The sequence below is a fragment of the Gymnoscopelus braueri genome, assembly GCF_963280865.1.
Source record: "Gymnoscopelus braueri genome assembly, chromosome: 2".
Lineage (NCBI taxonomy): Eukaryota > Metazoa > Chordata > Actinopteri > Myctophiformes > Myctophidae > Gymnoscopelus > Gymnoscopelus braueri.
The window spans coordinates 42,183,601-42,211,553 of NC_137604.1; the positions used below are offsets into that span (position 1 = coordinate 42,183,601).

General features: G+C 41.2%; 1 protein-coding gene across 1 annotated transcript; it reads right to left on the bottom strand.

Annotated features, from left to right (window-relative positions):
* Window positions 1–6,644: 6,644 nt before the first annotated feature.
* LOC308078303 (ATP-binding cassette sub-family E member 1) lies at window positions 6,645–21,166 on the bottom strand. Its single transcript, XM_080419422.1, has 18 exons — window positions 21,029–21,166; window positions 20,353–20,507; window positions 19,018–19,103; window positions 18,832–18,929; window positions 18,336–18,453; window positions 17,312–17,449; window positions 15,817–15,886; window positions 15,303–15,399; window positions 14,187–14,276; window positions 13,831–13,952; window positions 12,780–13,001; window positions 11,951–12,010; window positions 11,427–11,485; window positions 10,998–11,108; window positions 10,379–10,521; window positions 9,044–9,166; window positions 8,244–8,355; window positions 6,645–7,280 (listed from the first exon to the last, which is right to left on the bottom strand). Exons 2-18 carry the CDS (start codon window positions 20,453–20,455, stop codon window positions 7,233–7,235), a joined length of 1,800 nt encoding a protein of 599 aa, XP_080275548.1. The 5' UTR covers window positions 20,456–20,507; window positions 21,029–21,166; the 3' UTR covers window positions 6,645–7,232.
* Between the last annotated feature and the right edge of the window lie 6,787 nt (window positions 21,167–27,953).

Here is a 27,953-nt window from a genome sequence, read left to right on the forward strand (position 1 = left end):
GGTGGTGGCAGAGAATATTGTCAGTTGCAATATAGTATTGTTTTCAATATTGCCCAAACTAAATTCATCTTTGACTATACACCCCACTCAAAAACAATTTCTTGCATTTTGAACCAATCTCTCTGCACCCCTCCCCTTACCCACCCCACAGGAACTTCATAACTCCTCCCCTACATACACGAGAATATTTATTTTTCTCGTGGACAAGCGCAGTGTCATCTTGTAGACACACGATTTTGAAAAACATTGAATAGATGTTTATAGAACTTTTTAACACATTAGGAAGGCAATCAGTGTGAGTGTGCAAAGAGGGATGGGGTGGTTATGAAGGTTAGTGTAGAGCTGTCAGAACTGGGTGCCTAGACAGAGGGGAGTATGCGGGGTGGGTCTGGTCTAGAGTTTAGTGGGCCTAGGGTTCCCCTCAGGTGGGTAGAGGGGAGTATGGGGGTTACTGGATTGCTCCCTGGGCACTTGGAGCACAGAAGAGCAAAGTTAGGAGCCAATGAGACCCTGAGCTTCTGATCTCCCCCATGTCCGACGTGCAAAACCTCCAACAGAAATAATACACCATTTCATAGAAGACATGAAAGATAAACTTCTTTGCCAGATCTCATTCCAAGTGGCTTAGGGAGCCTGCACTCTCCTCGTTCTCAGCTCCTCCAAAAGCAAATTAGCATTTGGGATGCAAACGATTTCTAAGTCACGGCACGCTGGAGGACGGAGTGAGGAGGAGGCAGAAATTAAGGTATTGGAATTTAGCTAATGCGTGAGGCTGAGAGGAGTGTCCCTATGTCGCCTGGCTCACTGGATAGTCCCACTGGTCCCAAGTGGACCTCCACCGATCTCCTCCGAGATAGGCACTCCCAAGATAGGCACTCTTGAGTTAGCATAGGTAGCCAGTGGTGGTGGTTGTAAGACCTCCACATGTTGCAAGACTGTGTCAGGCAGACAGTCATGTCCCTATGTATGCTGGTCCCAAATGGACCTCCTGGCGGGTCTGGCTCCTATGCCCGAGATAGGTGCTCGTGAGTGGGCATAGGTAGTGAGGAGGGTCACCCCCCCCCCCCATAGTGGTGGTTGTAAGACCTCCACATGGTGGTGCATGACTGTGTGTCAGGCAGACAAGGGTGTCTATGTCGGACTGGCTCACAGGAGAGTTGGTGGTGGCTGACCATTAATATTCCCAGGGGCCCCCAGTGACTTATCATTATGGCTCAGAGCGTCCTCTCCCCTCTCCAGAACAGCTCCAGAACAAAAAATTGGTGTATGCCGAAAGCAATGCTTGTTTGTTGGATAGCAGCAGGGACACAGCCCCTTATGGGCGTGGAGGTCGGTTAGATTGGGATTCTATGGGGAGACTGGAGCCCAGGGCATCATGGGCTGTCCCCTATACGTACCTTCTTGCTGTTACAATTATCCAGAAAAAAAGATCAAGGTACAAGCTTATTGCCAGCAGTACCAATCACAAAACAAAGACATGTGAAATTAATTTTGCACTAAAACCTCACACAACTACTCACAGGAATAAGGAGATGTCTGTGACAAGCAAATCTGAACCTTATCCACGCCACACTCCTCCACCACCCCTGCCTAGACACCCAGTAGAAGACACTAGATACATGTTGTGATAGCTCTGTACTGACTTGCACACACCCTCTCTAGGCCCACAAGTGGCCATTTTTTTCCTACTGAGTGTAGCGTTGTGAGCTTGTACATCGGCTATTTTCACAATGTTTGCCTCTTTCTTACCTAATATTTGAGATAATATATATATAGATAATATAGTCTTAAGAGTAATTAAATTGTAACTTTAGAAATGTGCAGATACCCTGTATACACTTATACTGTATGTTGGTTTGTTTACTGTCGAGTGAGAAAACAATGTTGCACATTAAACTAACCATCTGGGGACCCCCCAAAATCATTTGGGGGACCCCCAGTTTGGGAACCAGACACCTTTACAAACAAATTGGTGAAGACATTTCTCGGTAAGGAATTTCTTCCAAGATTTGTGTAATATTCCCAGTCTATCACTTGGCAGCCATGTTTTTACAAATGTCACAGTACCACCCAGTAATAATGAATTTATTCCTTATTGGTTAGCTTCAACAGAATGTGAATTACATGTATAGGTGATGAATTCACCAATCCTGGGCATTATGGCGTGTAGAAAAGGGTGAAATGTCCAATTACATTGTTAAATATGCTTATAACCAATTGCTTCAATATTTAATTGTACTTATAAGTTAGTTAGTTTAGTTAGTTAGTTTTATTTCGGTCATAATTTTTCTTTTTAAACAAAACAGTTGATTTTACATTGCAACTTAGTCAACATGATGACTATTTAGCCGAAAAGGTATGGGCTGAAGCCGAAGCTTATTTTGCCCACCTTAATACCATTTAAAATAAATTATCATACTGTAGTAGCATAAAGAAAGCGTAAGCTCAAACAAAAGAAAATGAACTAACACAAATTTTCAAATATTACATTTCAGAACAGACGAAACAAAAAAGAAACAAGAAACAACGTTTCTGGTCACAATATCTCTTCATACGTAAACAATTTGTATATACCTTTTACGAATTTCGTTATAACAATATCTTCTATTACTAGTATTATTTTTATCATTACCTATTTAGAATTTTCATTACTATTTATATTACTTTAATAATTATATTTGTATTTAATATTTATCAATATATATCTCGATATTTTCTTCATATACATCATATATGCATATATGCATATATGCATACATCCACAAACATATATGTATGTGCATATGAAAAGTACGCACACACACACACATATATGGATACACACATTCATCTTTTTACTTATTTACTGCATTGATGCTATATATCTATCAATTACCTTTGCTTTATATAATTTCTTAAATGTTTTTATTGAGTTGGACATTTTAATGTCATTATCTAAAGAGTTCCACAGGTTTACCCCTATAACTGAGAAGCATCTCCCTTTGGAGTCGGTTCTTGCCTTTGCTTTCATAAAGATCGCGGTTCCCCTGAGCTCGTATTTGGACTCTCTGGGTTTGAACAGCTCCTGCATGCAGCTTGGAAGTAACCTGTTGTGAGCCCTGTACATTGTTACAGTGGAGTTGAGTTTGACCAGATCTTCTAATTTCAGGGTGCGGTTTTCGATGAACAGTGGGTTAGTTGGTGCGTAGTAATCAGACAAATTAACTATTCTAATTGCTTTTTTTTGTAATAAAAAGATAGGGTGAATTATTGTTTTATATGTATTTCCCCATACTTCAACACAGTATGTTAAATATGGCAGTAGTAAGGAGTAGTACAGTGTCTGGAGTGATTTTTTGTTAATGAAACTTTTTATTTTATGTAAAATTGCTATTGTTTTGGATAATTTTCTTTTTAGGGTTTCTATATGTGGCTTCCAAGTAAGTTTGTTATCAATTATGACTCCTAGAAATTTGGTATTATCAACTTGCTCTAATTCAATATCATTAATAGATGAATTGGAAAATTATTATTTTTATTGCCAAAGATAATGAAATTAGTTTTACTGATATTTAATGACAATTTATTTATATCGAACCATTTTTTTAAGTTTTTCAAGTCATTTTCCACTGCATGCAAGAGCTGCCCGAGGTCTGCACCTGAGGAGTACAGGCTGGTGTCGTCTGCAAAGAGAACACAGCGCATCCTGCAAGGCTTCACATATATCATTGATGTAAAGGATAAATAGTTTAGGGCCTAGAACGGAGCCTTGATGTACTCCAAACGTAGCTTGTAGGGTATCTGAATCAACTCCATTTAGATTAACAAATTGATTTCTGTCTTTGAGGTAACTCTGAAGCCACGAGAGGGCAATACCCCTGATTCCATATCTCTGCATTTTTTTTATTGGTATCCCGTGGTCAATTGTGTCAAAAGCCTTCTTCAAGTCTATGAAAACCCCTACCGTGTACTCAGTATCATCTATTGCTTTTGAAATGTTTTCCACCAGTTCAATAACTGCCATCGAGGTTGACCTATTGGCTCTGAATCCATATTGGTGAGTGCTTAATAGGTGATGTTTATCTATGAAGCTATCGAGCCTTTCCACAAATAGTTTTTCCAAGATTTTGGAAAATTGGGATAGGAGAGAGATCGGTCTGTAGTTTGTTAGTTGCTGTTTGTCTCCGGTTTTGAATATGGGTATTACTTTGGCCGTTTTCATTTCATTTGGAAAAATACCGGTTTGGAATGATAGGTTACAGATATGGGTAAACGGTGTTACAATGGTGTCTATTATGTTTTTAACTATCATCATTTTTTATTTTTGAATTTGTTGACAATTTGTAATATTTCATATTCATTTACACTACTGATGAAGATGGAGTGTGAATTTAACTTAATGAGACTTTCATCTAGACCGTTTTTATCTCTCGGCTCCTCAATCTCCTTTGCCAGGTTGGGTCCTACATTTACAAAAAAAATATTGAAGTCATTTGCTATGTCCTTTGCATTTTCCATTATTTTATTGTCCTTTTTAAAAAACTTTGGGTACTCTGCTTTTCCAGTGCCATTCTTAATAATGCTATTTAGTATTTTCCATGTTCCTTGAATGTTGCTTTTCTGTTGTTCATAATAATTGTTTATAATCACTTGACTATAATGTATATATGCTAATTGGATTCCTAGATCACCAAAACATGGGGTTAGGCACCATAATTACTTGTGTAGGGCAAATAATGAAGGAGTAATGGTCTTTTAAGGAACTGGTGGCGGCCATCTTGGAAATTTGACATTTCTAATGATCAGATTTCGGTAGACTTTTGATATGTTATTAAGTACACCTGATACTGCAATAAACCATTGAGAAACCTTTTGTTCCAATTCTTTTTGGGTCAAACCATATTTGCACCCACCTAATAATAACCCAATAGCACTACTAGCATACTGTATGATCATTCTGGGCCACAGGGTTATTGTCTGGGCAATATGATCATGAACATTGTAATCCTTATACTGTAGTTTAAAAGTGGTGAAATTATTGGCTTATTGTAATTTCTTCTGGTTAAGAGCATCAGCTTAACACTTAAACGTAAATACTGTATATTTGATAATTATGTGCCATTTGTCCTGGGCACACACAGATTTATTTTTATCTGAACCTGTTGTAGAGAATGTTCCCCCATCCACACCCATTTATATCAATACTCCTCTCTGCTCTTTGCATTTTCCTCACATTGCTTGAGTACTTGGGTCTTGAGTTACAATAACCACATGTGACTTAACTTGGACATGACTATCGGTGACTTGAACATTCTAACCGAATGCCAACTTCTAAAATTTTGTAATAATAATAATTAAAAAAAGGCAAATGCAGCTATTGTGTAATGTTGTGTAGGCTACAAGTAGGCCTACAATTCACTGCCAGTATGATCTGAGCACCAGTGGAGGGGAAAGGACGTGAGTTTGAATGATACATAATTTTTCTCATTTACCGTACTCACGCTATGTGGACTTTGACTTTGACTCCACTTGGTCCACTCTATCAGGGACTGCTGCATCACATCTTCCTATAATTTGAGTAACCTCTGTCTGTCTGTCCGTCCGTCCGTCCGTCTTGGGTCGTGGTCTGTGCCCGATCAAACTGCGCATGCGTCGCATCCAATCCAGCCTCGACACACACACGCTGGCTCTGTGTGTGCGCATGCGTCGCATCTACAGCCCCACAGCGTTACACTGTTGCACACACCACAGCGTTACACTGTTGCACACACAGAACACTCGCCTCCGCGGCCGTGTATGCACGTTGGGGAGGCACGTGTCAAAATGTACATTATTTGTGTTCGCGCGACGGCCGCGTATGTGTGTCGCGCTAAACGTTGCGTGTGTGTTTGCGACGGGACCCGGGGGGTTCCGCGACGGGGGTGTGTGTGGGGGGTTGCCCGTGGGGGGGGGGGGGGGGTTTGCCCGTGGGGAGGGGTGACCGCGGGGGGTCCCGCGGGGGGACTGCGCTACAGGACGTGCAATAACCCCAAGTTTGCAACTACTTTCGTCTGCGCCCTTCACCGGGTATGGTCTTGTTTACTAACATTTGGATAATCAGATTATGAGACAAATCAGACAATCTTCATCATGGCACACTTTTCAGGGGGGAAAATAAATAATAAAGAAAGAAAGAAAGTATATCCTTCTATAAATGGTCAGATCAGCGGTTGGGATCTCCGTATCTGGCCATAAAAGGGAATGACAGAGAGATTCAGAGATCTCCATAAAAGAGACATAAGCAAACAGAGATACACAGAGATCTTCATATGAAGTTTCCTTCATGTGACTAAATGTATCAGACCCCAAATGCACTTTGATTACAGCAGGGTAATTGAATTGTCATAATTGTCATGAGAAGTAGATCTGTAGAGGTGATATTGAAACATTGGTAGAATAGCCACTTGTCCTTTTCTTTTTTACTATAGTGAAATTAAACTACTTGTCTGGCTGGTGACACGACACCTAGGAACCTACCCCTTCAAGGGCACCTGGGGTTCCCTGGAACCAACTTTGAACATCCCTGGGTGACCTAGGACAGAATCTCAGCAGGGAAAACCTATTATTATCAGCAGTTAACTGCCCACCTTACTCTTTAACAAATAAAAACCAGCATGACCAAGCAGCACGTGAAATATGTTGTTTTATTCATTAGATATTTTCTTCAAAATGACATGGATTGGTTACCAGGAATTGATAAAACCCGCCTTTGGTACCCAAAGGCTTTGTGTATATACTGTGTGTGTGTGTGTGTGTGTGTGTGTGTGTGTGTGTGTGTGTGTGTGTGTGTGTGTGTGTGTGTGTGTGTGTGTGTGTGTGTGTGTGTGTGTGTGTGTGTGTGTGTGTGTGTGTGTGTGTGTGTGTGTGCGTGCGTGCGTGCGTATTGACACTGGTCAGCCCAGTCTGTATTAGCACAGACAAGGGTTTCTTTTAAGCTGCTGTTCCCCAGCCCGTTTCTCCGTGTTCCCTCACCTAAAATGTCTTGTTTAAGCACTAGCTCACTTGATGATGAATAATTAAGATGGGGTCAATCATGTGTGCTAGAACTGTGCTTAAACACCCCTCTCCCTGCGTCCGTTCTGAGTGGATGCCCTAAGGAAAACTTGAGTATATGAAGTCTTCTCTTCCGCCCACTTCCTCCATAAGTAGATGAGATGGTTGAAGGACAGTGGATGAGCTCTCTCTCTCTCTCTTTCATGGAGAGAAAGGGCTGTTTAGTCATCCAGGAAGAAGTAGTTTCCACTCTTCTTTTGCTCTGCATCCTGAACAAAGACATATCCAATTCAGAATTAGACAAAAGCATGCAATTCTATTATTGATTTGGGCACATGTTGCCATGACAACTCGGTGATAAACAGCTCATAGCTCTTCTTTATGTTGTCATGCTGTTGATAGCCAAGTAGAATGGGGATAAACTATGGGCACAGTTCTAGCTAGCCAATCTGCACTGTAACAAAAAGCAGAGATACAATTGGTCAATAAGGCTTCAATCATTATCATGAATATCGTTTTGAGAGCAGAGAGCAAATCAGGTGGATTTTGATAGAGCACAGACATGCACACAGTGAGGAGGGAAATGCATGTGCAACAATTTCACATGCTAATTTCCAGTTGCTACTGTATGCACACAACTATCTCTACACACTCAACTTCCTTTCCACTTACTCTCAACCTGCATTCTACTCACTTGAATGTTGTCAAATAATGCCATAATACTGACTCGCAATGATATTGGCTTATTTACTCACACATTATCATTTTCAAATGACCTCCAACACTAATAATTTCTAAAAGTGTTTTAAAATAATGTAACATAATTCTTCACAGATAGAACAAATAAACCACATAAAAGAATCACAACCATGTAAAAAAAATGTTCAAGTAACAAAACACATTAAAAGACAAATGATTCTACAATGTCTGTAAAAGGACCGAACTGAATTAAAGGGATACTTCACTTTCGGGCCGGGGACACATTTAAAAAAAATATTAAAAATAAATGAAAAAAGTTATGGAAAATTCATGGCCCCCTCACGACACGCAGTGTCCTACTAATGTGTGAGGGGGCCATGAATTTTCCATAACTTTTTTCATTTATTTTTAATATTTTTTTTAAATGTGTCCCCGGCCCGAAAGTGAAGTATCCCTTTAAGCTAAACAATAACAATGAAAGCAAACATTCTAAATGATTAATGTTTCCATGTAAATTCAGCCTCCTCCTGTACCTTTATGGAATTCATCTTGTTGATTCTTGGTCTGTAGTTGTTGGGGTCTCTTCTGAAGGTGATCTCCAGCTGAGCAAGGAACTTGTTCATGCCAGCGAGTAAGCTCTGTGGTCTGCAAACATGAAAACACAGTATGATTATGCAGCTCTGGTCTCAGCGCACTGCTGGGTGTAACTCCCTCGCATTTCATAGGTTAGGATCACTGAGTATTGTAATAACTTACATTTGAAGTTACTTAATTTACAAACTACTCTACATTCAACATGGGATGCAAAATAAATAAATAATATATATAAAAAAAAATAAAAAAATCACTATATAGTATATATATATATATATTTAACTTTCAAACATTTGGGGTCATCTTAACGTCTCCTCTGGCTTTTGTGAGCACCCCAGACAGTTTTTAAGTTGCTTGATTCAGTATTTAGATTTTTGATTTGAATTTTATCAGACACGCCCCCTTCCTATACAAACCCGTAATTTCAAACTCCATATTAACCATGATAGATTCATAGAAAACACCCGTCCTTGGTTCTGATGACTGATATCGTCCTTCTAATACGTGAGGGGGCCATGTTTTTTATTACTTTTTTCATTTATTTATTTTTTATTATATTAAAATGTATTTTCTAAAGAAATAATAAAACAATAATGAAAATCAGTTTGGAATATTGGACCGATATTATGTTGGAAGAATAGGCCATATATCCCTTTATATCCTCCTATGTACATCTCAACTTGCCCCTGTAATGTGATTTAGCAGGATAGCGGTCATGAGGTTTAACAGTGAATCTTACGTGTTGGCAGCTGTGCTCTTGGATGGGATACCGTCAAACACAATGACGCGGTCTGCCAGATAGGTGGCCATGATGAAGTCATGTTCCACCACAAAGGCTGTCTTCTTCGCATGGAGGATAAATCTAGGCAACGGACAGGGAAATAACAGTAACTTGTCAACAAAAGCACTCAATCCACCCAAAGGCAGCGCCCTCCGTTGCAGGGTCAAGCAACCACAGGCTAAATCAAATACACGAGAGCCAGGTAGAGTTTGGGATTAGGGCATCCCAAACTCTACCCACTCAGGGAAAACAGTGCCATGCTGCTGCTTTCCCAACTGTGAAGGTAAAGACAGTGGTTGGTCACCATAACACGTTCACAGACTGGGTTTCTTAGAGCTATTTTGACATAACTGTTGGTAGAATTGGTGATCTCCCACCAACAAGCATTCCAAATAGGTTGACTAACATGGAGTATATTCTCTTCAGTACTAGAGGTATGTCTGAAGCAAATAATATATACTCTATGTTTAACTTACCCTATAAAGGATACTTCAACCCCAAAATGACTTATTTCCCTATCAATTACTCACCCGTGAAGCCTTTAATTCATGGAGAATTTCTGTTTGTTTCATTCCTTCAAGGTGAATGAAGAATCCAAAAACAAAGAGAATACTTAAATTGAAGACCGGTCCAGGATTCTCCTAACCTGACACCGTCAAATGGAAGAAGCTTGCGACACACATTTGTTTCACAGCCTACTTCCCATCTGAGACTTCGGTCGCAGAATCGATGACAGACAGTTTTTCTTTTTTTGAAGCTACTAGGCAGCTGATTGGATGATCCCGCCCCTAGCAGCCGCTGATTGGTTCGGACACGCAGTGTTCGGCCATCTCTACTCCCTGCGCAATCCCAGACCTCCCTGAAATCAAATGCAAATGAGATTTCCGGAGGGAGGGGGTTTACCAGGCTAGGATTCTCCATGAATTGCAAGGCATCACAGAGAAATCTCTCTGTCAGCACCACTGCCCTAAACATGTAATGTTGTTGTTAGTAGGAATAAACACAGAAGCACCCGGGAGGAAGTGGACAGACTGAGTTCCTGTTTCTACGCAAAAAAAGGAGGAGGTGCCCCCAGAGGCAAAAACAAAGTGGGACATTTTTTACCAAATGGATTCCCAGATTGCAGAGCGAGTAATTGATAGAAAAAGTCATTTTGGGGGTTAAGCATTCTTTTAATGTGAGGATGTATGATGTAATAGGCTACGCATGGATACAAATTAAATATCTCATTTGGGACAGTGAATTCCTCAAGGTGTTGCCATATTCATCATAGTGTGCGCAGTGTGCACTCACCGTTTGATGACCCTGGCGGCCATTAGACGTTGCTCTGAGTCCAGATAGGCAGAGGGCTCGTCAATCAGGTAGACGTCAGCTGGTTTACCCAGACATAAGGACAGGGCTACTCTCTGCAACTCACCTCCAGACAAGTTCTGGACCTACACACACACAACACAAATTGTATATGAGGGCAGGTTCCATATTGTATATAGCCAACTCACTACTAATGTGCGCATTGATCAGGTTTTTTCTGTTGTCATATAGTACATTTCTCAATAGGCTACACATAAGCAGCACGATGCAGCTCAGCTGAACTCCGACTTCGTTCTTCACAGAGAGAGAGAAGTTTCTCTCTGCAGCCGGTTTGCTTCATTTCGCAATGTGAAAATACTTGAAATAATGTACTTTCTGACACACGGTGAGATCTCACATAAATCGCTGGTGTGTCGGAGCAGCAGCAGTCTCCGTTGTGTCAATGAGTAAACAATCTACACGCTAACGCTATTAGCAACTGCTCCCAATTATTATTTTTGGGTCGCACAGATAAAATTTCAGGCGCATTTGCGACCAACAACAGCCTTGTTTTGATTGTTGAAGTTCTGGTGTACTACTTCTGTTCTGGTGTACTACTCACGTCCTGGTCGATGATGCTGTCTATCTGCATTGGTTTCATGACGTCTGTGACAAACTGGGGGTGCATGTAGGAGTCACGGATCTTGTCATGCATCAGAGCTCTCACACTGCCCTGAAGACAAACCAGAAGACGGTTAGCTAGTCAAGAGGACTGCAGGATATTCAGTGAGGGTCTGATTGATAAATTAAGTCTTGATTTGGGGGTCAATATTATTTGTGGAAAGAGTTCTTTATTGGATGAGGGAAAACCAAACATTTTGTCATTCTCCCAACATAATTTGAATAGAAGGTCAAGGATTCTGCCCTCCACCAGAAAAACCTTCTTTAGGAGGCCATCTGGAAAAAGCCTCTGTGATTGTGATACTGAAACTTCAGGAGACAATATTGCCATTTGGATTGTTTTTAGTGCTACATCAGGCTGACAACCTACTTTGAACTTGGGACTGATCTTCTGTGGTTTGTAGCTGACATTCAGGATGGGTACTTCTCCTGGAAATGGAAAGAACGATAAAAGGAAAATGTAATTTCATATATTTTATAAGTGGCCCAGTGGCTGGCATAATTGCCTGGGACAAACAGTAACACAATACACAACCCTGAGTCTATGGCATGGTGTTGTCCTCAGGCAACAAACGTCCTTCTTGGACAACAACCCTTTACATTTTTAAGTTAAGTTATTGAATCATGTGGATCTCGGAATCCACATGGGAATGGTGTGGCTCCAATATGGCCGAATGAGGGCCCTCTCGTTCAGCCTGACTCACAGGCTGAATGAGACTGAAAGAAATCACAGTTATCTGGAGGATATATTATTATAATTAGATACAAACCCCAATGTTGTGAAATACAACCTCCCCCCTCTTTTTCCCTTTACTCTTGGTTGTATCTTTGGTGACTATAAATGAGTCTGGAAAAGAGCATCAGCCAAAAGTCTGTAAATATCAGTGTCCTCACCTCCTTCATCTGGTTTCAGACGGCCGGCCAGCATTCTGATGAACGTCGTTTTGCCCGTTCCTGAACAAATTGTATAACAATACAATGAGTGTTTTAAGACACAGTAAGGATGCAATAATATTTTATTAGATATGAACACAGACTGATGTGCTGATGTAAACATGTAAACGTGTTGGGTCATTTCCTTTGTTTACTTCATGCCTGCAGACAGCTGCTGCGGCAGAGTGGCAGTAGTCACTATTCCGTTGATTACATTGTTGTGACTAAACACACACTATCGCTGCTAATTATTCTATATCTTCCATTTGTAGCAACTCTCTTGCTGATTGCTGGTTACTTAATGTAGCTAAATGACTATTTGACCGTTGTTGTAGCTGAACAACCACCAAACAGTGACAAGTGTCTAAAGATATACGTTTATATACCGTACATCTGCTTATATATCTGTTTATATGGCCAGAGCTGTGAAGTCAACATGGATTTAAGTCATTTGTATAAATTCAGAGTATTTTTTTTTTAATTATTAGAATGGGTCAAACTAGCAACAGAATGCATGTTCTTTTGCTAAATTGAAGCATCTTCCATAAAACCCTAATGTCTCGGATATTTCATAGAGGCAAAGGTTAAAGGCTCAATCTGCATTTTCTTTTTCAACTGGCTGCTGTATGTATAAACAGCATGAATGTAGGTTTTAGAATTAACACACACACACACACACACACACACACACACACACACACACACACACACACAGACACACACAGACACACACACACACACACACACACACACACACACACACACACACACACACACACACACACATTACCGTTCTCTCCTAGCATGACCATGATTTCAGAGTCAGTGAACTCTCCCTCAAGGATCTCCAGGCTGAAGTCTCCCAAATCCTTCTTCATATGGGGATACTGGTAACGACACATCTTCTTTATCTCCTCCTCGTTGGCTGTCTCGGCCACCTTGAACACTAACGACGTCTCTCTGAAACGCAAGTTCTCCGTGGGTACGTAGCCATCCAGGAAAATGTTGATGCCTGGGAAGAACAGAGGATTTTTAATGTAGACAGATTGTATAGGTCAGATCAAGACATTAAAGCCCTCTCTCCAGCAAATTGTACTCAAAACATATTAATAATGTAGTTCAGATGTAATCATGTGACTGGCCCATCAGTGTACCACCTGACTAAGTAGCAGCCCTATAGAAAACAGAGCTTGCAAAACTAGTCAGCTGGAGTTCAATGTCGCAAAACTAAAAATGAGCCTAGTCATTGTCCTTCCAGACCACTGACTCAGAGTGTAGTTTGCTACCATGTTACATGCATGTAATTGCACAGTCAACACAAGAATGGCGACCACTAGAATCCAACTACAAACGCATGCATGTCTGTGTGTTCCCTGCATATCTCTCGCCGTGTGTCAGTGTCACTGACGACCCGAGGGAGTGCCATGCCCGGAGTCGGTCGAATCAACAGATCTCCAAAAATATATAAATCTATAAACCCACAAATCCCCATATATGGATCCTTGACGTCATAGACTGGCCTCCAAGTATATGGAGACCCCTGAGATCATCAATATGACATAGTACTGACTTCACAGACTGGCTCCCAAGTACAATGATAAAACTGCCTTGACAACGGTTACCCAACTACAGTACAGGTACAACTACGGGTACAGATATATTGGGTACAAGTATTGCATAACCGGAGGGGCATGCGTTCTCAGTGGGCAACAAACAAGTGGATGGCATACCCTTTCATACACATTTTGCCTTTGACTCTAAATACTAGATTTGTGTCTTTCAAAGCACACAACTAGCATTCCCATATGTTGTCCTTGGAGTAGTACTTGGCGTACACCTACCTTCCCTGACGCTGAAGGGCATGGTAACCACTCCGTAAGCACTGGGTACTCCATACAGACAACAGATGAAATCTGACAGGTAGTCCAGGACACTCAGGTCGTGTTCCACCACAATTATGTATCTGTCAATGAGAAAAGAAAATCCAGGCTTTCACACAGACAGTGGCTCGCTGTAATACTTGAGGTTGACTTTTGTTGTTACATGCATGTAATTGCACAGTCAACACAAGAATGGCGAATTTGGGTAATACAGTGATGCAACAGTCACCCACACTAATGTAACCATTCGTCTGAAAAAATAAGTTGTAAACATTAACAACCCATTATGGAGTGTTGGTGTTATCAGTGTCACTGACCTGTCTGGACTGATGAGGGAGCGGATGGTCACAGCAGCTTTTAAACGCTGCTTTACATCCAGATAACTGGACGGCTCGTCAAACATGAAGCTGAGGGATTTAAACAGGACATACTGCAGTCAGAAAACAGCGTCCTAATTTAAGTCAGTTGATCAACTTGTAAGTCTATCAGTTGATATGAAATGGCAATAACTAAACTGCGAGGCTAAGAGTATAGCTTAGTATGGAGGAATGTGCATCTCACGAATAATGTATGCGATTGTATTCTGTCCTTCAATGCAACTGATCCTTTAATAGAGATTTGGTTGTTATTTGTTGTCATGTCCCAATTTATTTTGTAGGGCTGAGCCGAATGGTATGGAGCTTTGATAGCCTGGAAACCAGGCGAATGTGCCAGAGCCAAAAAAGAAAATTGGTCTGGCACAATCGGTTGTGATTGGATTTAGCTGCCCCCTAAGTTGTGGGCCACCAATCAGTATGCAAATATGGGGCAGGTTTATCACCAGAGGGCTTTTTTTAATCCGCCCGTGGAAATGCAGGTTCCACACAGAGATTCCAGACTAATATCTACGTAGTGATATTAGTCTTACCATGCCAGGCTAGAGCTTTGAAGCTTCATTCATTGGATTAGGATCCTAAATACAGATTTGGACCATTTTATGTATGCCTTTTATTTATGTTTTTTTTCCAATTTGGTAAATTATATCGCATGCAGTTGCTTTCAAACCCCTATTTCCCATCAGTGGCCACAAAATAAAATATAACAGTTGAGAATTACGTGAAGTAGGAGTTTATGCAATTAGCCTGCATGTGTCTGCACATTTTGTTATCAATACATGACCTGAGAGTGCATCTGTGTGCTCAAGAACTTGATTTACTGTTTGCATTGGATTGTCCTTTATCTGACCGTCAGCAGGAATTAAGCACCTCCTGTTCATCTTCCTCACTGGCTGATGCATGGTGTTCTTACTAGTTTTTTACAGCTTGCCTTATACTTTATTAATAATTCAAATTTTTTTTTAGGCCTTGTCTAGTATTGGTAATTTAAAAAATGATTCAGTCCAATGTGTTTATTAGCAGCCTTGATAGAGATGTGTGTGGGAGTGTGAAGCTTACATGTCGGCGGCCTGGATGCAGACGACAGCGATGGCAAAGCGTTGCAACTCCCCTCCTGAGAGGTCCTCCACACTTCTGTCCCTGAGATGAGTCAGATCTGAGAAATGGAGGAATAGAGCGAGCAATCATTTTTTATCTTTATGTTGACAGTTAAGAAAGCAGAGACGTAGTGCAAGGGAAGGAAGGCCAGACAATGGTACATACGATAGGTTACGAGATGAGGGTTATTCTTTTGTTTTAAGATTATTCTTTTGTGTAGAGACATGACACTGAGGGCGAAGAGGAGAGACATGGAAGAGTGTAGTTGAACTCTGGTTCTAACTAATTACATGGAGCATGTGGTTAGTGCACTAACACTTTTTTTCCCCAGTTCTCGTTTCAAGTGGGATCTAATGTGGGTCCCCAAATGTTGGTACTCCCCTTGCATTTACGGGCTTTTCGTCAAATCACAAATAGGTTGGGCTTGTAACCAGAACCAGGTAAATAAATATTAAAGGTAAAATCACCAACGTACCAAGCTGTCTGCAGACCACGGTCTCTGTTTTTGTGTCATCCTTCCTGCTCAGGATGGATCCCACGCTCCCCTGATGAACAGATTGCAACATAGCAATCAGCCAAACAGCATAAATATACAATATACAATTTAGGCATTATCACTCTCCCAGAATCTCATCCCATATACTGGATGAAATGTTTCTCTTTGAATGGCCGAACTGGCCAAAGCACAGAAGAATGTGCCTCACTATCAAGGCCAATCTTGAAACACTGATACATAATTAAACAACAGTTGGAGAGACAGAGAACTGATGGAGGGGAAGCCTAAGGCCCCGTTTAGACGTCAGATGTTAGATATCAGATGTGCCGTCCGTTTAGACGGCAACGGCGTTATCGGGGTTGAAAACGCAACAAAGTGAAACCCCCAGATGTAATCATGTGACTGGCCCATCAGTGTACCACCTGACTAAGTAGCAGCCCTATAGAAAACAGAGCTTGCGAAACTAGTCAGCTGGAGTTCAATGTCGCAAAACTAAAAATGAGCCTAGTCATTGTCCTTCCAGACCACTGACTCAGAGTGTAGTTTGCTACCATGTTACATGCATGTAATTGCACAGTCAACACAAGAATGGCGACCACTAGAATCCAACTACAAATGCATGCATGTCTGTGTGTCCCCTGCATATCCCAGAGTGGAAATCTTTGAAAGCGCGCCACCTCCTGTCTCCATGAAAACTGGCAACACGGGGAATCCGCAAAACGTGTGATGTCATGGCTCACATCGGCTCACGTCGCGTGTGCTATTACATCGGTGCAGAGCCATAGAACCATGCTGCATTGGTGTAAACAAACAGCTGTGATCAAGCCCCCAGCTCTATTGGCTCCAACGTTCGAGCCAATCCAGGAAGTTTTCTGAAAAACGTCAAGGAACCCCAAAATTATTATGTATTTGGCCACAGACCCCGATCTCGAAATATTGTTCCAGGGACCCCAAGCAGCAACGATTTGAGAAAAAAATTGCTTTTAAAATATATACATTTTCACGATTTAAAAAAAGAATAGCAGATCAACAAGCTCATAGCGCGGCATGAAGTGACGCTCTATGAGCTTGTAGATCTGCTATTTTTGAATAGCCAAAGTATAAAATAATGGTTAAAGTGGATAGCTCAAATCTAAACACAGATGCTTTCCCAGTTTTAATGGGTTAATATAGCCAACACTGATGAATAAAAAAATTCGGGACATCTTTCTATGTTTGTATGTATTTTCATTCATGTTTCGGTCAACAAAGTATATAATTATTTATAACAACTGAGAACCTGTAGTGGTCACAAGAATAAAAAGAAGTAGAAGAAAATGTGCGGATGGGTGGGCTGCCATACAGAATTACAGATAGACACAGACAGGGTGATTTTTACATGGCTACTGAATTTCATTGCAGTAAATTCATGCATGCAATATGTCCATCATGAAAATAATAAAACTAGTAAATCTGGCTGTGGTGCAGGACATACCTTGACAGTCTTGGGGATCTGGTCCACGTACTGAGGCTTGACGATAGCTTTGAGATCATCCTCTAGGATTTTGGTGAAGTAATTCTGCAGCTCTGAGCCTCGGAAGTGGGAGAGAATGTCCTGCCAGTCTGGTGGGCTCTGGAGAGTCACAAAAAAACAAATATTTTTTTATACTGTAGACCGTGTTAATGCCGTGGGGAAAATTCTGTTTCAGCTTCACTCAGCTGATGTCTGCTCAGATGGTCGTGATGAGTGCTCTGGGGGAGAAATTAGGGGTTCAAGTGGTCAGGGACACTTTGGCAGAAATTACTGGGCCAGCAGGTAGGCGACCCACAGTGTCCTCCTGATTACCAGATGGCCTCTCTAAGCTATGGTCGTCAAAATGTACAGACAGACAGTACATACAACAAGCTTTATATTACAGTTAGTCAATCCAGAATGACTTAATGAGTTGAAGATGACGTGTAATAGGCATGAAATCCTACATCCTATACACACTTGTTTATAGGATGTAGGATACATGTGTCAAGTAGTTGACAATAATCGACTAATGCTGGACATCGTCATCGCTGGTTCGTTTCCAGCTCGGACACCAGCATGCCCCCTCCTCGCTCTAGTCACTCTACACTGTCCTATCATGAATAAAGTAAAAAAAAAAGAAACTAGAAAAAGTGCTCCTCGGAGCACAGGTCTCCGCCAGGTCAGGTACGTTATTCTGGCCTCCTGGTGGCGCTATAATAGGCCAATGTGAAAAAGGTGCGGACGGACACACACACACACACGGACGGACGGACGGACGGACAGGGGGTAAAACATACTCTCTCGCCATGCCTTCGGCCTGGCGGAGACAATAAAAGATAACCTAGAGGTGCGTATAGTTGTGCCACAGCACCCTCTGGTGGATATATTAATGCACAGAGTGACACAGAATTCAAAACATTAATCCTACTAGAGGCAATTAATTTAGCCTCATTAGAATACTTTCGCCGCTCAGCTAATGATAAATATCCAGATCTTCACTCACATCAAACTTTCCCAGGTTGGGTTTCTGTTTTCCAGCCAGGATCTTCAATGCTGTGGACTTCCCGATTCCGTTAGTTCCTACCAGACCCAATACTTCCCCGGGTCTGGGGATTGGTAACCTGTAAGTCCATAGAATATACATTTAAGAACAACTTACATGAGTCAATGGATTCAATTTCTGACTATTTTTTTTTTTTAATTACCCCCCCCCCATATGGTCTATTCTCAATATTGCTAGGACACTCAGGGACACTTTGACACAAAGACTGGCCGGGAGGAAAATCTGTGACCTTCCGATACCCAGGCATCCTCTCTACCCACTAGTCTGCTACTGCCTAAAGCACTTTGAACAACATTCTATTTAAGAACAATGCAATACACAGTAACAGATGATCATAAGCCAGATTCAAACCCATGACATTGTTATAGGATAAATACACTAACCAGCTGAGCCTCTAACAAGACCATGACCATAGTCATCTTGAGGTTGAACCCACCTATGCAACTTGAAGGAGTTGGCACAGTATCTGTGGGTGGTCTCTTTCTCGAGGTTGCTTGGCAAGTTGACAATGGACAAGGCCCCAAATGGACATTTCTGTAATTGGAAGAAAAATGTTTTCAGTTAAAAAAAAATGGGCACATTACACCTTCATCGATTCAGAGAAAATTGGACTGTCATTCACCTTTACACAAATTCCACATCCGATGCAGAGGGATTCAGAAATCCAGACGATTTTGCTCTGAGGTGTGACCTCTATGCACAGTTTACCTGGAGGGGAGAGACAAGGACCACACAAACTCCATCATGGAAATGCATACAAACTGAAGAATCAAAAACATATTTACTATGTCAGGGGTCTTCAACGTTTTTCAGGCCAAGGACTCCTTAGCTGAGAGAGAGATGAAGCAGGGACCCCCACTACATTGTTTACAATTGTGTTGAAGATTAAAACAAAATCTATTTGCCGACAATAGCAGATCTAGTACAAGCTTGTAGATCTGCTATTTTCGGCTAATGTTCCCCTCAGAATAGAGATGCTAGGGTTCAAGTGGTTAACTCTATAAACGCCATTGACTCGAAAACGCGTCAATTACTACTTAAAGGGATACTTCACTTTCGGGCCGGGGACACATTTAAAAAAAATATTAAAAATAAATGAAAAAAGTTATGGAAAATTCATGGCCCCCTCACGACACGCAGTGTCCTACTAATGTGTGAGGGGGCCATGAATTTTCCATAACTTTTTTCATTTATTTTTAATATTTTTTTTAAATGTGTCCCCGGCCCGAAAGTGAAGTATCCCTTTAATCCACCCACGCCATTGACGCGTTTGACGCGTTGGATTTGCGTTCATTGTTTAATCTCTGATCGCGCTATGCTGCTTAAAATTCAATGTTATTCTCGAGTTCCACTTACTTCACCCATATCTGCATCCGGTTTCATGTCCTGGGTTCCGTTTCCGGTTTTTGATTATTTTCCCCCGGTCATTTTCGTCCAAAATAGGTAAACAAACGGTTTTTCACACGGTATGACGGACAAACGGACAGCTTCTCTTCTATAATCTATGGTCTGGGTGACGATCAGTCATCGCCGTCGTGTATCACATCGTAATTTTGACGATCAAAACAATCTGGGAGGACGTCACATCCGTTTTCATGTTTTTCCCTGTCTAATCGCCCAAGAAGGGTAACAGTGACACAAGGAGCTGATCAAGCTATCATGTGCTGCTCTCTAGTGGCGGATTTGTGCAGCGTCTTTAAAAAACAGTCTGATCAATTATTTTCATGAAAATTTTCAAAATATAAAAATAAAAAAAACACGAAAATTGCTGGCAATGGGGGAGTACTTTATGAAAATACTCTGGCAGTCAAAGAGTTGTTAATGTAAAAAAAAAACATTATAGATTTGGCAGACCCCCTATAGTAGCTCTGAGGACCCCTAGGGGTCCCGGGGCCCCTGTTGAAGACCCCTGAGATAGACTATGTGATGTGTCTTATAGAGAAGGGAAGCTTCCTACCCATTCGGACCACTGGACAGCTCTTCTTGCATTCTTGGCGGCATTTCTTTGGCTTGCACTTGTCATGATTGACAATAGCAATTCTAGTGTTCTTTTCTGACATCTTGCCTGCCTGGTTGTTGTGGGCAGAGCAGAAATCTCTCCCCCGTAGGCTACTGCAAAACACAGCAAACACAGCATCCATAAGTACAGGATTGATTGGTATTCATATACTGCTATTATTGTAATCCACTCTCTCTCTCTCTCTCTCTCTCTCTCTCTCTCTCTCTCTCTCACACACACACACACACACACACACACACACACACACACACACACACACACACACACGCTGCTCATCATAGCAGATGTTGCAATTTCGACGAACAAGCAAACCAACATATCCACGCATTTATGACGCCATACTGAACGGTAATAACAGGACGTGCCCCAAATAAACACGCTGGCGGGGTTCACATCATGTGAATCAAATGAGACCACCATTCATACAATTATTATGTCTGTCTGTTTCTAATAGCTGGCATCATGTTAACTGTGTGCCTGCTGACGTTAACGGTAACTAGCATGTTAGCCAGTTAGGCTAAGCTATTACTACGACGTTAATACACAGGATCCATTCATCCATTAGCTTAGCTCTATCTGTAAACCGAACCGTTTACCCGTCGATTCAACTCACCTTCAAACAGTCCCTTTAAGATGTACGTATGCCCACCTGTCGTGATGATACTATAACGTTAATATATGCTTATTACAGAGCAACGTGCTCTCTGTAGGGAGGGAGCCAGCGCCGGGAGGAGAGAGATATGGCGCGACGCGCAGCTTGCGTCATGATTCACCAGGGCGTGCGTCACTGACGCAGCGTCCAGAAAACACGTGGGGGTATTTGAGGTTAATGAAATGAGACGAATTCAATTAAACCAGTTTTCTATATTTTATATTTTCTATATTTTTATTTATACATTTTTCCACATACATCAACTGACATAGACATACTCTAAACAAAACAAAAAAAAACAAAACAAAACAAAACAAACTAGAAAAAGTGCTCCTCGGAGCACAAGTCTCCGCCAGGTCAGGTAGATTATTGTGGCCTCCTGGTGGCGCTATAATAGGCCAATGTGAAAAGGGTGCCATTTCTTCTTAGGCCTTGCAGGGCAATCGGACACTGTATTCATGATTTGAGGCATTTTGTTCCAAAAATGTGGTTTGCTAAATTAGACCTGCTGGTGGCGCTATAACAGGCCAATGTGAAAAGGGTGGCATTTCTTCCTCGGCCTAGAAAAAAAAAAAACACGGAAATCGCACACTGCGTTCATGATTTGAGGAATTTTGTGCAAACTTTGGAAGCCAATGTTAGCCAAGTAGGATGGAATATGAAATATCGGACACATCCATCTTGATGACATGACTATAGAGATACTGTGTACCGATTTGCGTGATTTTTGGACGGAATCTGAAGGAGTAAGAGCAAAAAAAATGTTTTCAAAACTCAGCCTCCTGGTGGCGCTCTAAAAGGCATATGTGAAAAATGCAGGGCAAATGTTTTTCCTTGGCCTCTAGGGAGTGTGCGTGCAAAGTTTCACGCAGATCGGTGCAGTTATAGCTAAAAATGTGAATCGGCCTGTTATAGTGCCACCATGAGGCTGATTTGAACGTTTTCAAGTGGCATTTCTTCCTGGGCCAAGTGGGAATCTGCGTGGAAAAGTTCACGAAAATCGCTTGCTGCGTTCATGATTTGAGGCATTTTGTTCAAAATGGACCAATCCTGCAAACTTTGGAAGCCAATTTTAGCCAATCAGGATGGCATATGGAAAATCAGACAGATCCGTGTTGATCACATGGCTATGGAGATACTGTGTACCGATTTGCGTGTTTTTTGGACAAAATCTGTAGGAGTAATATCAAAAAAATTGTTTAGCAAAAGTCGACCTCATGGTGGCGCTATGACAGGCTGATCTGAAAAATGTGGGGCAGAGGTTCTGCTGTGGCATCCAGGGAGTGCATGCCGTGCACAGTTTCACAGCTACCGGGTCAACGGTGGTGGAGATTAGCTGCTCGCAGACAGAAGGACGGACACACACACGGACAGACGGACGGACGGACGGACGGACGGACACACGGACGGACGGACAGGGGGCAAAACATACTCTCTCGCCATGCCTTTCGGCTTGGCGGAGACAACAAGAACAAAAAGGTAGGGGCGGGGTTCCTCCAGTTCCATTGTTCATCAACATCATCAGTAAAAAAAAAAGAAAAAGAAACAACAACAACAAAAAAAGAGTTTTCAAACGACTCAATATGGCACAACGCACAACTCTATGACTCAATGGCACAAGTCAACGAACTGCAAAACATGCCACTGTAGTTGTTGATTGAGTGTGTGTGTGTGTGTGTGTGTGTGTGTGTGTGTGTGTGTGTGTGTGTGTGTGTGTGTGCGTGCGTGCGTGCGTGCGTGCGTGCGTGCGTGCGTGCGTGCGTGCGTGCGTGCGTGTATGTATGTATACACAGTGTAGAAGAGAGAGTTGTGATTGAAATTATTTAAACCCCACTGCAAATCTGGTTTAGTGGAAAAATTCACAAACTGTCAACTGTAGCCTGTGAAATAAACAAATCATACAAGATCGTAAGATGTAAATAGCTCAACACAACTAACATTATGAGTGGTTTCACCAAATTCAACACAAAATGCCACTTTTAATGACTATTGTTGCAGTGTCAGAATTATTCAAACCCTCCATGTCAAGTGTCTTTAATACTTCGTAAGTTCGTAGAGCACCTTTTTGCTATTTTGACAAAAGGCATTTTGCCCATTCCTCATGTGTAGTGGCCTCCAGTTCATTAATATTCATGGGTTTGCGTTCTGCAACCGCTTCTTCTTCAAATACCACCAGAAATGTTCAATGGGTTTCAAGTCAGTAGACTCTTACAGTCTAGAATATTCCAGGACTAGGTTGATACTGTTTATTGTCTTTTTATTATAATTTTTCATGTCTTTATTTACTCTTTGTCACTTATGTTGTTTGTGTCAGAAAATTGCAGACCTCTTTGTTATATTGGTCTTGATTACATGTTGTCTTTTCTGTCTGCTTAAAAAAATTATAAAGAGATTTGTAAAAAAAATTAAGTTATAAAACTCTGAAACCAAGCCAAAGTGGCCTTTGAGGAATGCTTGGGAATATTGTCCTATTGGGAGGCTCAATGACACCCAGGCTTCAGCTTCCTCACAGACGGCATTACATTTTCTCCTTTCATGATACTTGATTGAATCCATCTTGCCCACCACACGGTGCAGCTTTCCAGGACCAGAGGAAGCAAAGCAGCCCCAGAGCATCACTATGCCAACCCCATGCTTCACTGTAGGCAAGGTGTTCTTTTCAGTATAATGCTTCATTCTTCCACCTCCGGATTTACCGCTGATCTGTAGGCCTGAGACGTTCCAGTTTTGTTTCATCACTCAGAGAATAGGATTTTAAAAAAATCTGTGACTTATTTACATGGTTTTGAGCATTTTGGAGTGGACTTTTTTGTGCTTTTGGATCCGTAGTGGTGTAGGCTATGTGTTGGAGTTCGGACATGGAGCCCTTCAGCGTTTAGTATGCACCTTATTGTGCTAACTGGAACCTCAGTGCCTGCTGCCTGCCACCAAGTCTTGCTGCAGGTCTTTTGCACTCACTCGAGTGTTTTTTGACCATCTGCTCCTCAAGAATCTGGTGGCAGCCATTGATCCTTTAAGCTCTAAGCTCTAAGTTCTTGAGATGGCAACAGGACACCAGCTGTGCTACCTCCTGTAGATTATCAATCAAATAAATCAATCAATTTATATCACACGTGTCTTACATCAGGTGCAACACAATGCATTTCACAGAAAATTAAAATTAAAAGAAAGGCAAAATTCAAAGAAGGGACGATCAGAAATACATAAAAGTAAATTTTAAAAGGATCATTTGTTTATTGAAATAAATCAAAAGCAATGTACCTAGGTTTCTGCATTACTGGTGTAATGCAGACACCTAGGTAAAAGAAATGCTGAAAATGTGTGTATTAAGATTTATTTTAAAATGTCCTGGGATTGAGACCCATAGATCCTCTGGCAGGCTGCTCCAAAGGCTAGGACCATAATAGTCCATGAGCCAAAGCCCCAAAATTGAGCAATGATTATCGAAAGAATGGGCAAAACCATGCCTATATTAAATTGTTTATAGGGTCAATATAAATAGATAAATATATGATAACCTTTCCACAGGAGCAGCTTTTTCATATTTATCACACATTTTGTTATTTTCCCCATACGTATGACAGGTGAAAAAATGACAAAATTAAATAAATAGTTATCATAATGAAACTTCCCCAGTTGATTACTTACATGAAGACAATGATTTATCGTATTACAATCTTTCTGAAATTGTATATTTAAATATGCAAATTAGGCATTTTGGCCATGAGCCAGAGCCCCAAAATTGAGCCAGATATTGAATATTCCCTTGTTAAAAACCTTTGACTCCAACATCTTAACAAAATGAAATAAGAATGTTGACTCTGGCTTTGTCCAATGTTCCAATGTTGATTCTGGAAAGTTATGCAAATTCGGGCATATTTTCCTAATGCCTAATTTGCATATTCAAATATACAATTTCAGAAAACTTGTAATACGATAAATAATTTTCTTCATGTAAGTAATCAACTGGGGAAGTTTCATTATGATAACTATTTTTTAAATTTTGTCATTTTTTCACCTGTCAAATAACAAAATGTGTGATAACTATGAAAAAGCTGCTCCTGTGGAAAGGTTATCATATATTTGTTTACTTATATTGACCCTATAAACAATTTAATATAGGTATGGTTTTGCCCACTCTTTCGATAATGAAATCTTGTCTGGCTCATGGACTATAATAGCTAAAAGCTGTTTAGGCCTTGGAACAAAAAGTAAATAGGCAGGTCCATTTCCATTTAGTGACTTAAAACCCAATAAAAAGATATTTGATTGCCTCTAAAACCAACCAATGCAGGGATTTGATTTAATTGGTGTAATATGTGCGCTCCGTCTGGTCTTTTTCAGCACACATGCTGCTGCACATGGACAAGTTGTGACTGACTCACCAATTGCTTTTTTGGTAAATCAGACACGAGCGCATTAAACACGGTTACAGTAAGCAAACCTGCAATTAATAAAACTAAGCATTTGCTTTTCCGTGTCAGACTGAGAGAGAAATGGTCAAACTCTTATTTTCTTAGATAAAATGATAATTGTGATATTTCTGATGAGGGCTTCCAAATTTAAATCGGAATAAAAAATGACACCAAGGTTGTTGACCTGGTTCTTGGTGTTGAGTGCAAATGTTTTAGGAAGCAATTTCTCTCCCTAGGCGATGTCTCCATCCTATAGTGATCCAAAAGGTCAATTGCTCGGTGGGGACGGGCCACTTTGGGGTCTACAAGAGCGACTTCGGGCACGCTTTTATTGGCTGAACTGGAAGCAAGATGTGGAGTCACGCATCCAGTGTGACCACTGTACGGCACAAATAGGCCACACCCGGGCTCCTATGGAAAGTGTTGGGATTCTGGGACCTTTCCCTTTACTAACAATGGGAACCACTACTACATCATACTACTTTACAAAGTGATCAGATTCAGAGGCATACATAGTTCCGTATCAGAGCACTGCTACCAGCAAAATTATAGGATGAGATGTTCAGCCCGTTTGGGGCACCGGAGGAGCTCCACAGTGACTTTTGAGGCCCAGCCTGGGGTCATCAATATGTCTGTACACGGACAAATGTGTCACAACCTTATATGGAGTCTAGAGGCTAAGGAGTAACACAAAGTACCACAAACACAGGTAACAAAAAAAGTGTAAATTTATTACTAAACAAAGTTGAGGTTACAGGAACTGAATACAAATGCAAATATTAATAGGGAAAGCATCAAACTTCAGGGTGGCCAAGGCCAAAACAACAAACAGAACACGCCACCATACCTGAAAAGGAACCAAACTAAACTACACCAACCAAAACAAAGCTGACAGTCTACACTCCTTAACTAAACATAAACATGTTCAAAAAAAGGATTAAAGGAAATGGCAGCACACCCCTACCAAGCTTCCCTTGTCTTTACTTTAAAACACTCAGTAAAGAGCACCGAAGTCCTGACGTCGCTGCCAGCAGAAGGCGCTTTTCCGCAGGTTCGTGGCTTTACTTTTTGTGTTGATATCCTCATTGGGGAATCTTAGATCGCTTCATATAAGAACTGTGTTCTTATATACACACCACCCTGGCGATTTTACTCATATGGATATGAAGCATCGACTGAAGGTGTAAATGTACACATTTACCCAAAGAGTAGGCTAACACAATATAAACACTAGAAACGAGTCAAACAACCCAAAGACTACATTTCCCATGAACGCGGCTGCTGTAGGGACAGTGATTTCAGACCCGGAAGTAGTAGTTCTTAAGACTTTTAAGGCAGAATTAATTCCATTTTCGCCAGAAACAGGCTGTATCAAATATGAATGAATACATAAACAATGCAGAGCCACCCCCCAGACAAAAACGCCAGGGTGGTGTGTTTATATTTGGAACACAGTTCTTATATGACGTGATCTAAGATTCCCAAATGGGGATTTCAACACAAAAAATAAAGCCACGAACCCGTGAAACAGCGCCCTTTAGTGGCAGTGACATCAGACTTCGGTGCTCTATTAAAGGTACCTTAAGCCAGGGGTCCCTGACCTTTTCAGGTCAGGGACCCCCAAACTGATGCGGTGATGGAGCAGGGACCCCCTACCTCGTAGGATAGGGGGTAGGCTACCACATATATCGTATATTTATGTATAAAATGTTGTTTTATATAAATAAACATGAAAAATGGTTGCCTGTTCATACGCACAAGTTGTCCCATTAGGTGTGCAAAAGGACCTTTCTCAGGGGGACCTTTCTGGAGCCAAGGTATGGGAGGTGCCATACCTTGGCTCCAGAAAAAAATAAGAAAAGAAAGGGAAAAAAATCATAAATAGTAGCCTAATGCAGGTGTAAGACCATTGTGTTTGAATTGTGTTATAGGTATAATGCATTGTTTTCTATGCATTTCGGGGGTTTTGGGGGTTTGACCCCCTAACAAAAGGATAGGTGTCCCTTATTTTAATCTCTGGGAGTTGGCAACCCATAACCTTGCCATACCTTAGCTTTTGACGCCAAGTGACGCCACTGACCTTTCTCTACGAAATATGTATAAACATACCATGTTATTGTGCATTCAATACTAAGCTATTAAAATATGTAAGGACAAATTGACATTTTTGAAAAAAAATTATAAAAAAAACATATTTTTTAGTCAAACAACAATTTCGCGGACCCCCTGCAGTACCTCCGCGGACCCCCTGTTGAAGACCTCTGCCTTAAGCACTAAACATAAGGTGTGGCACACAACCTACAGACTCAGAAAACACAAATAGATGGTTGCTACACAAAAGGGTTCAATAGACCATATTCACACGGCGGCCATGTTGCTATTAAGTCAATGAAGTGCCACCCCGTTTCCACGGCAACGGGGTGGCACTTTCAATGTTAAATTCCAATATGGCCGCTGTGTGAATATGGTCT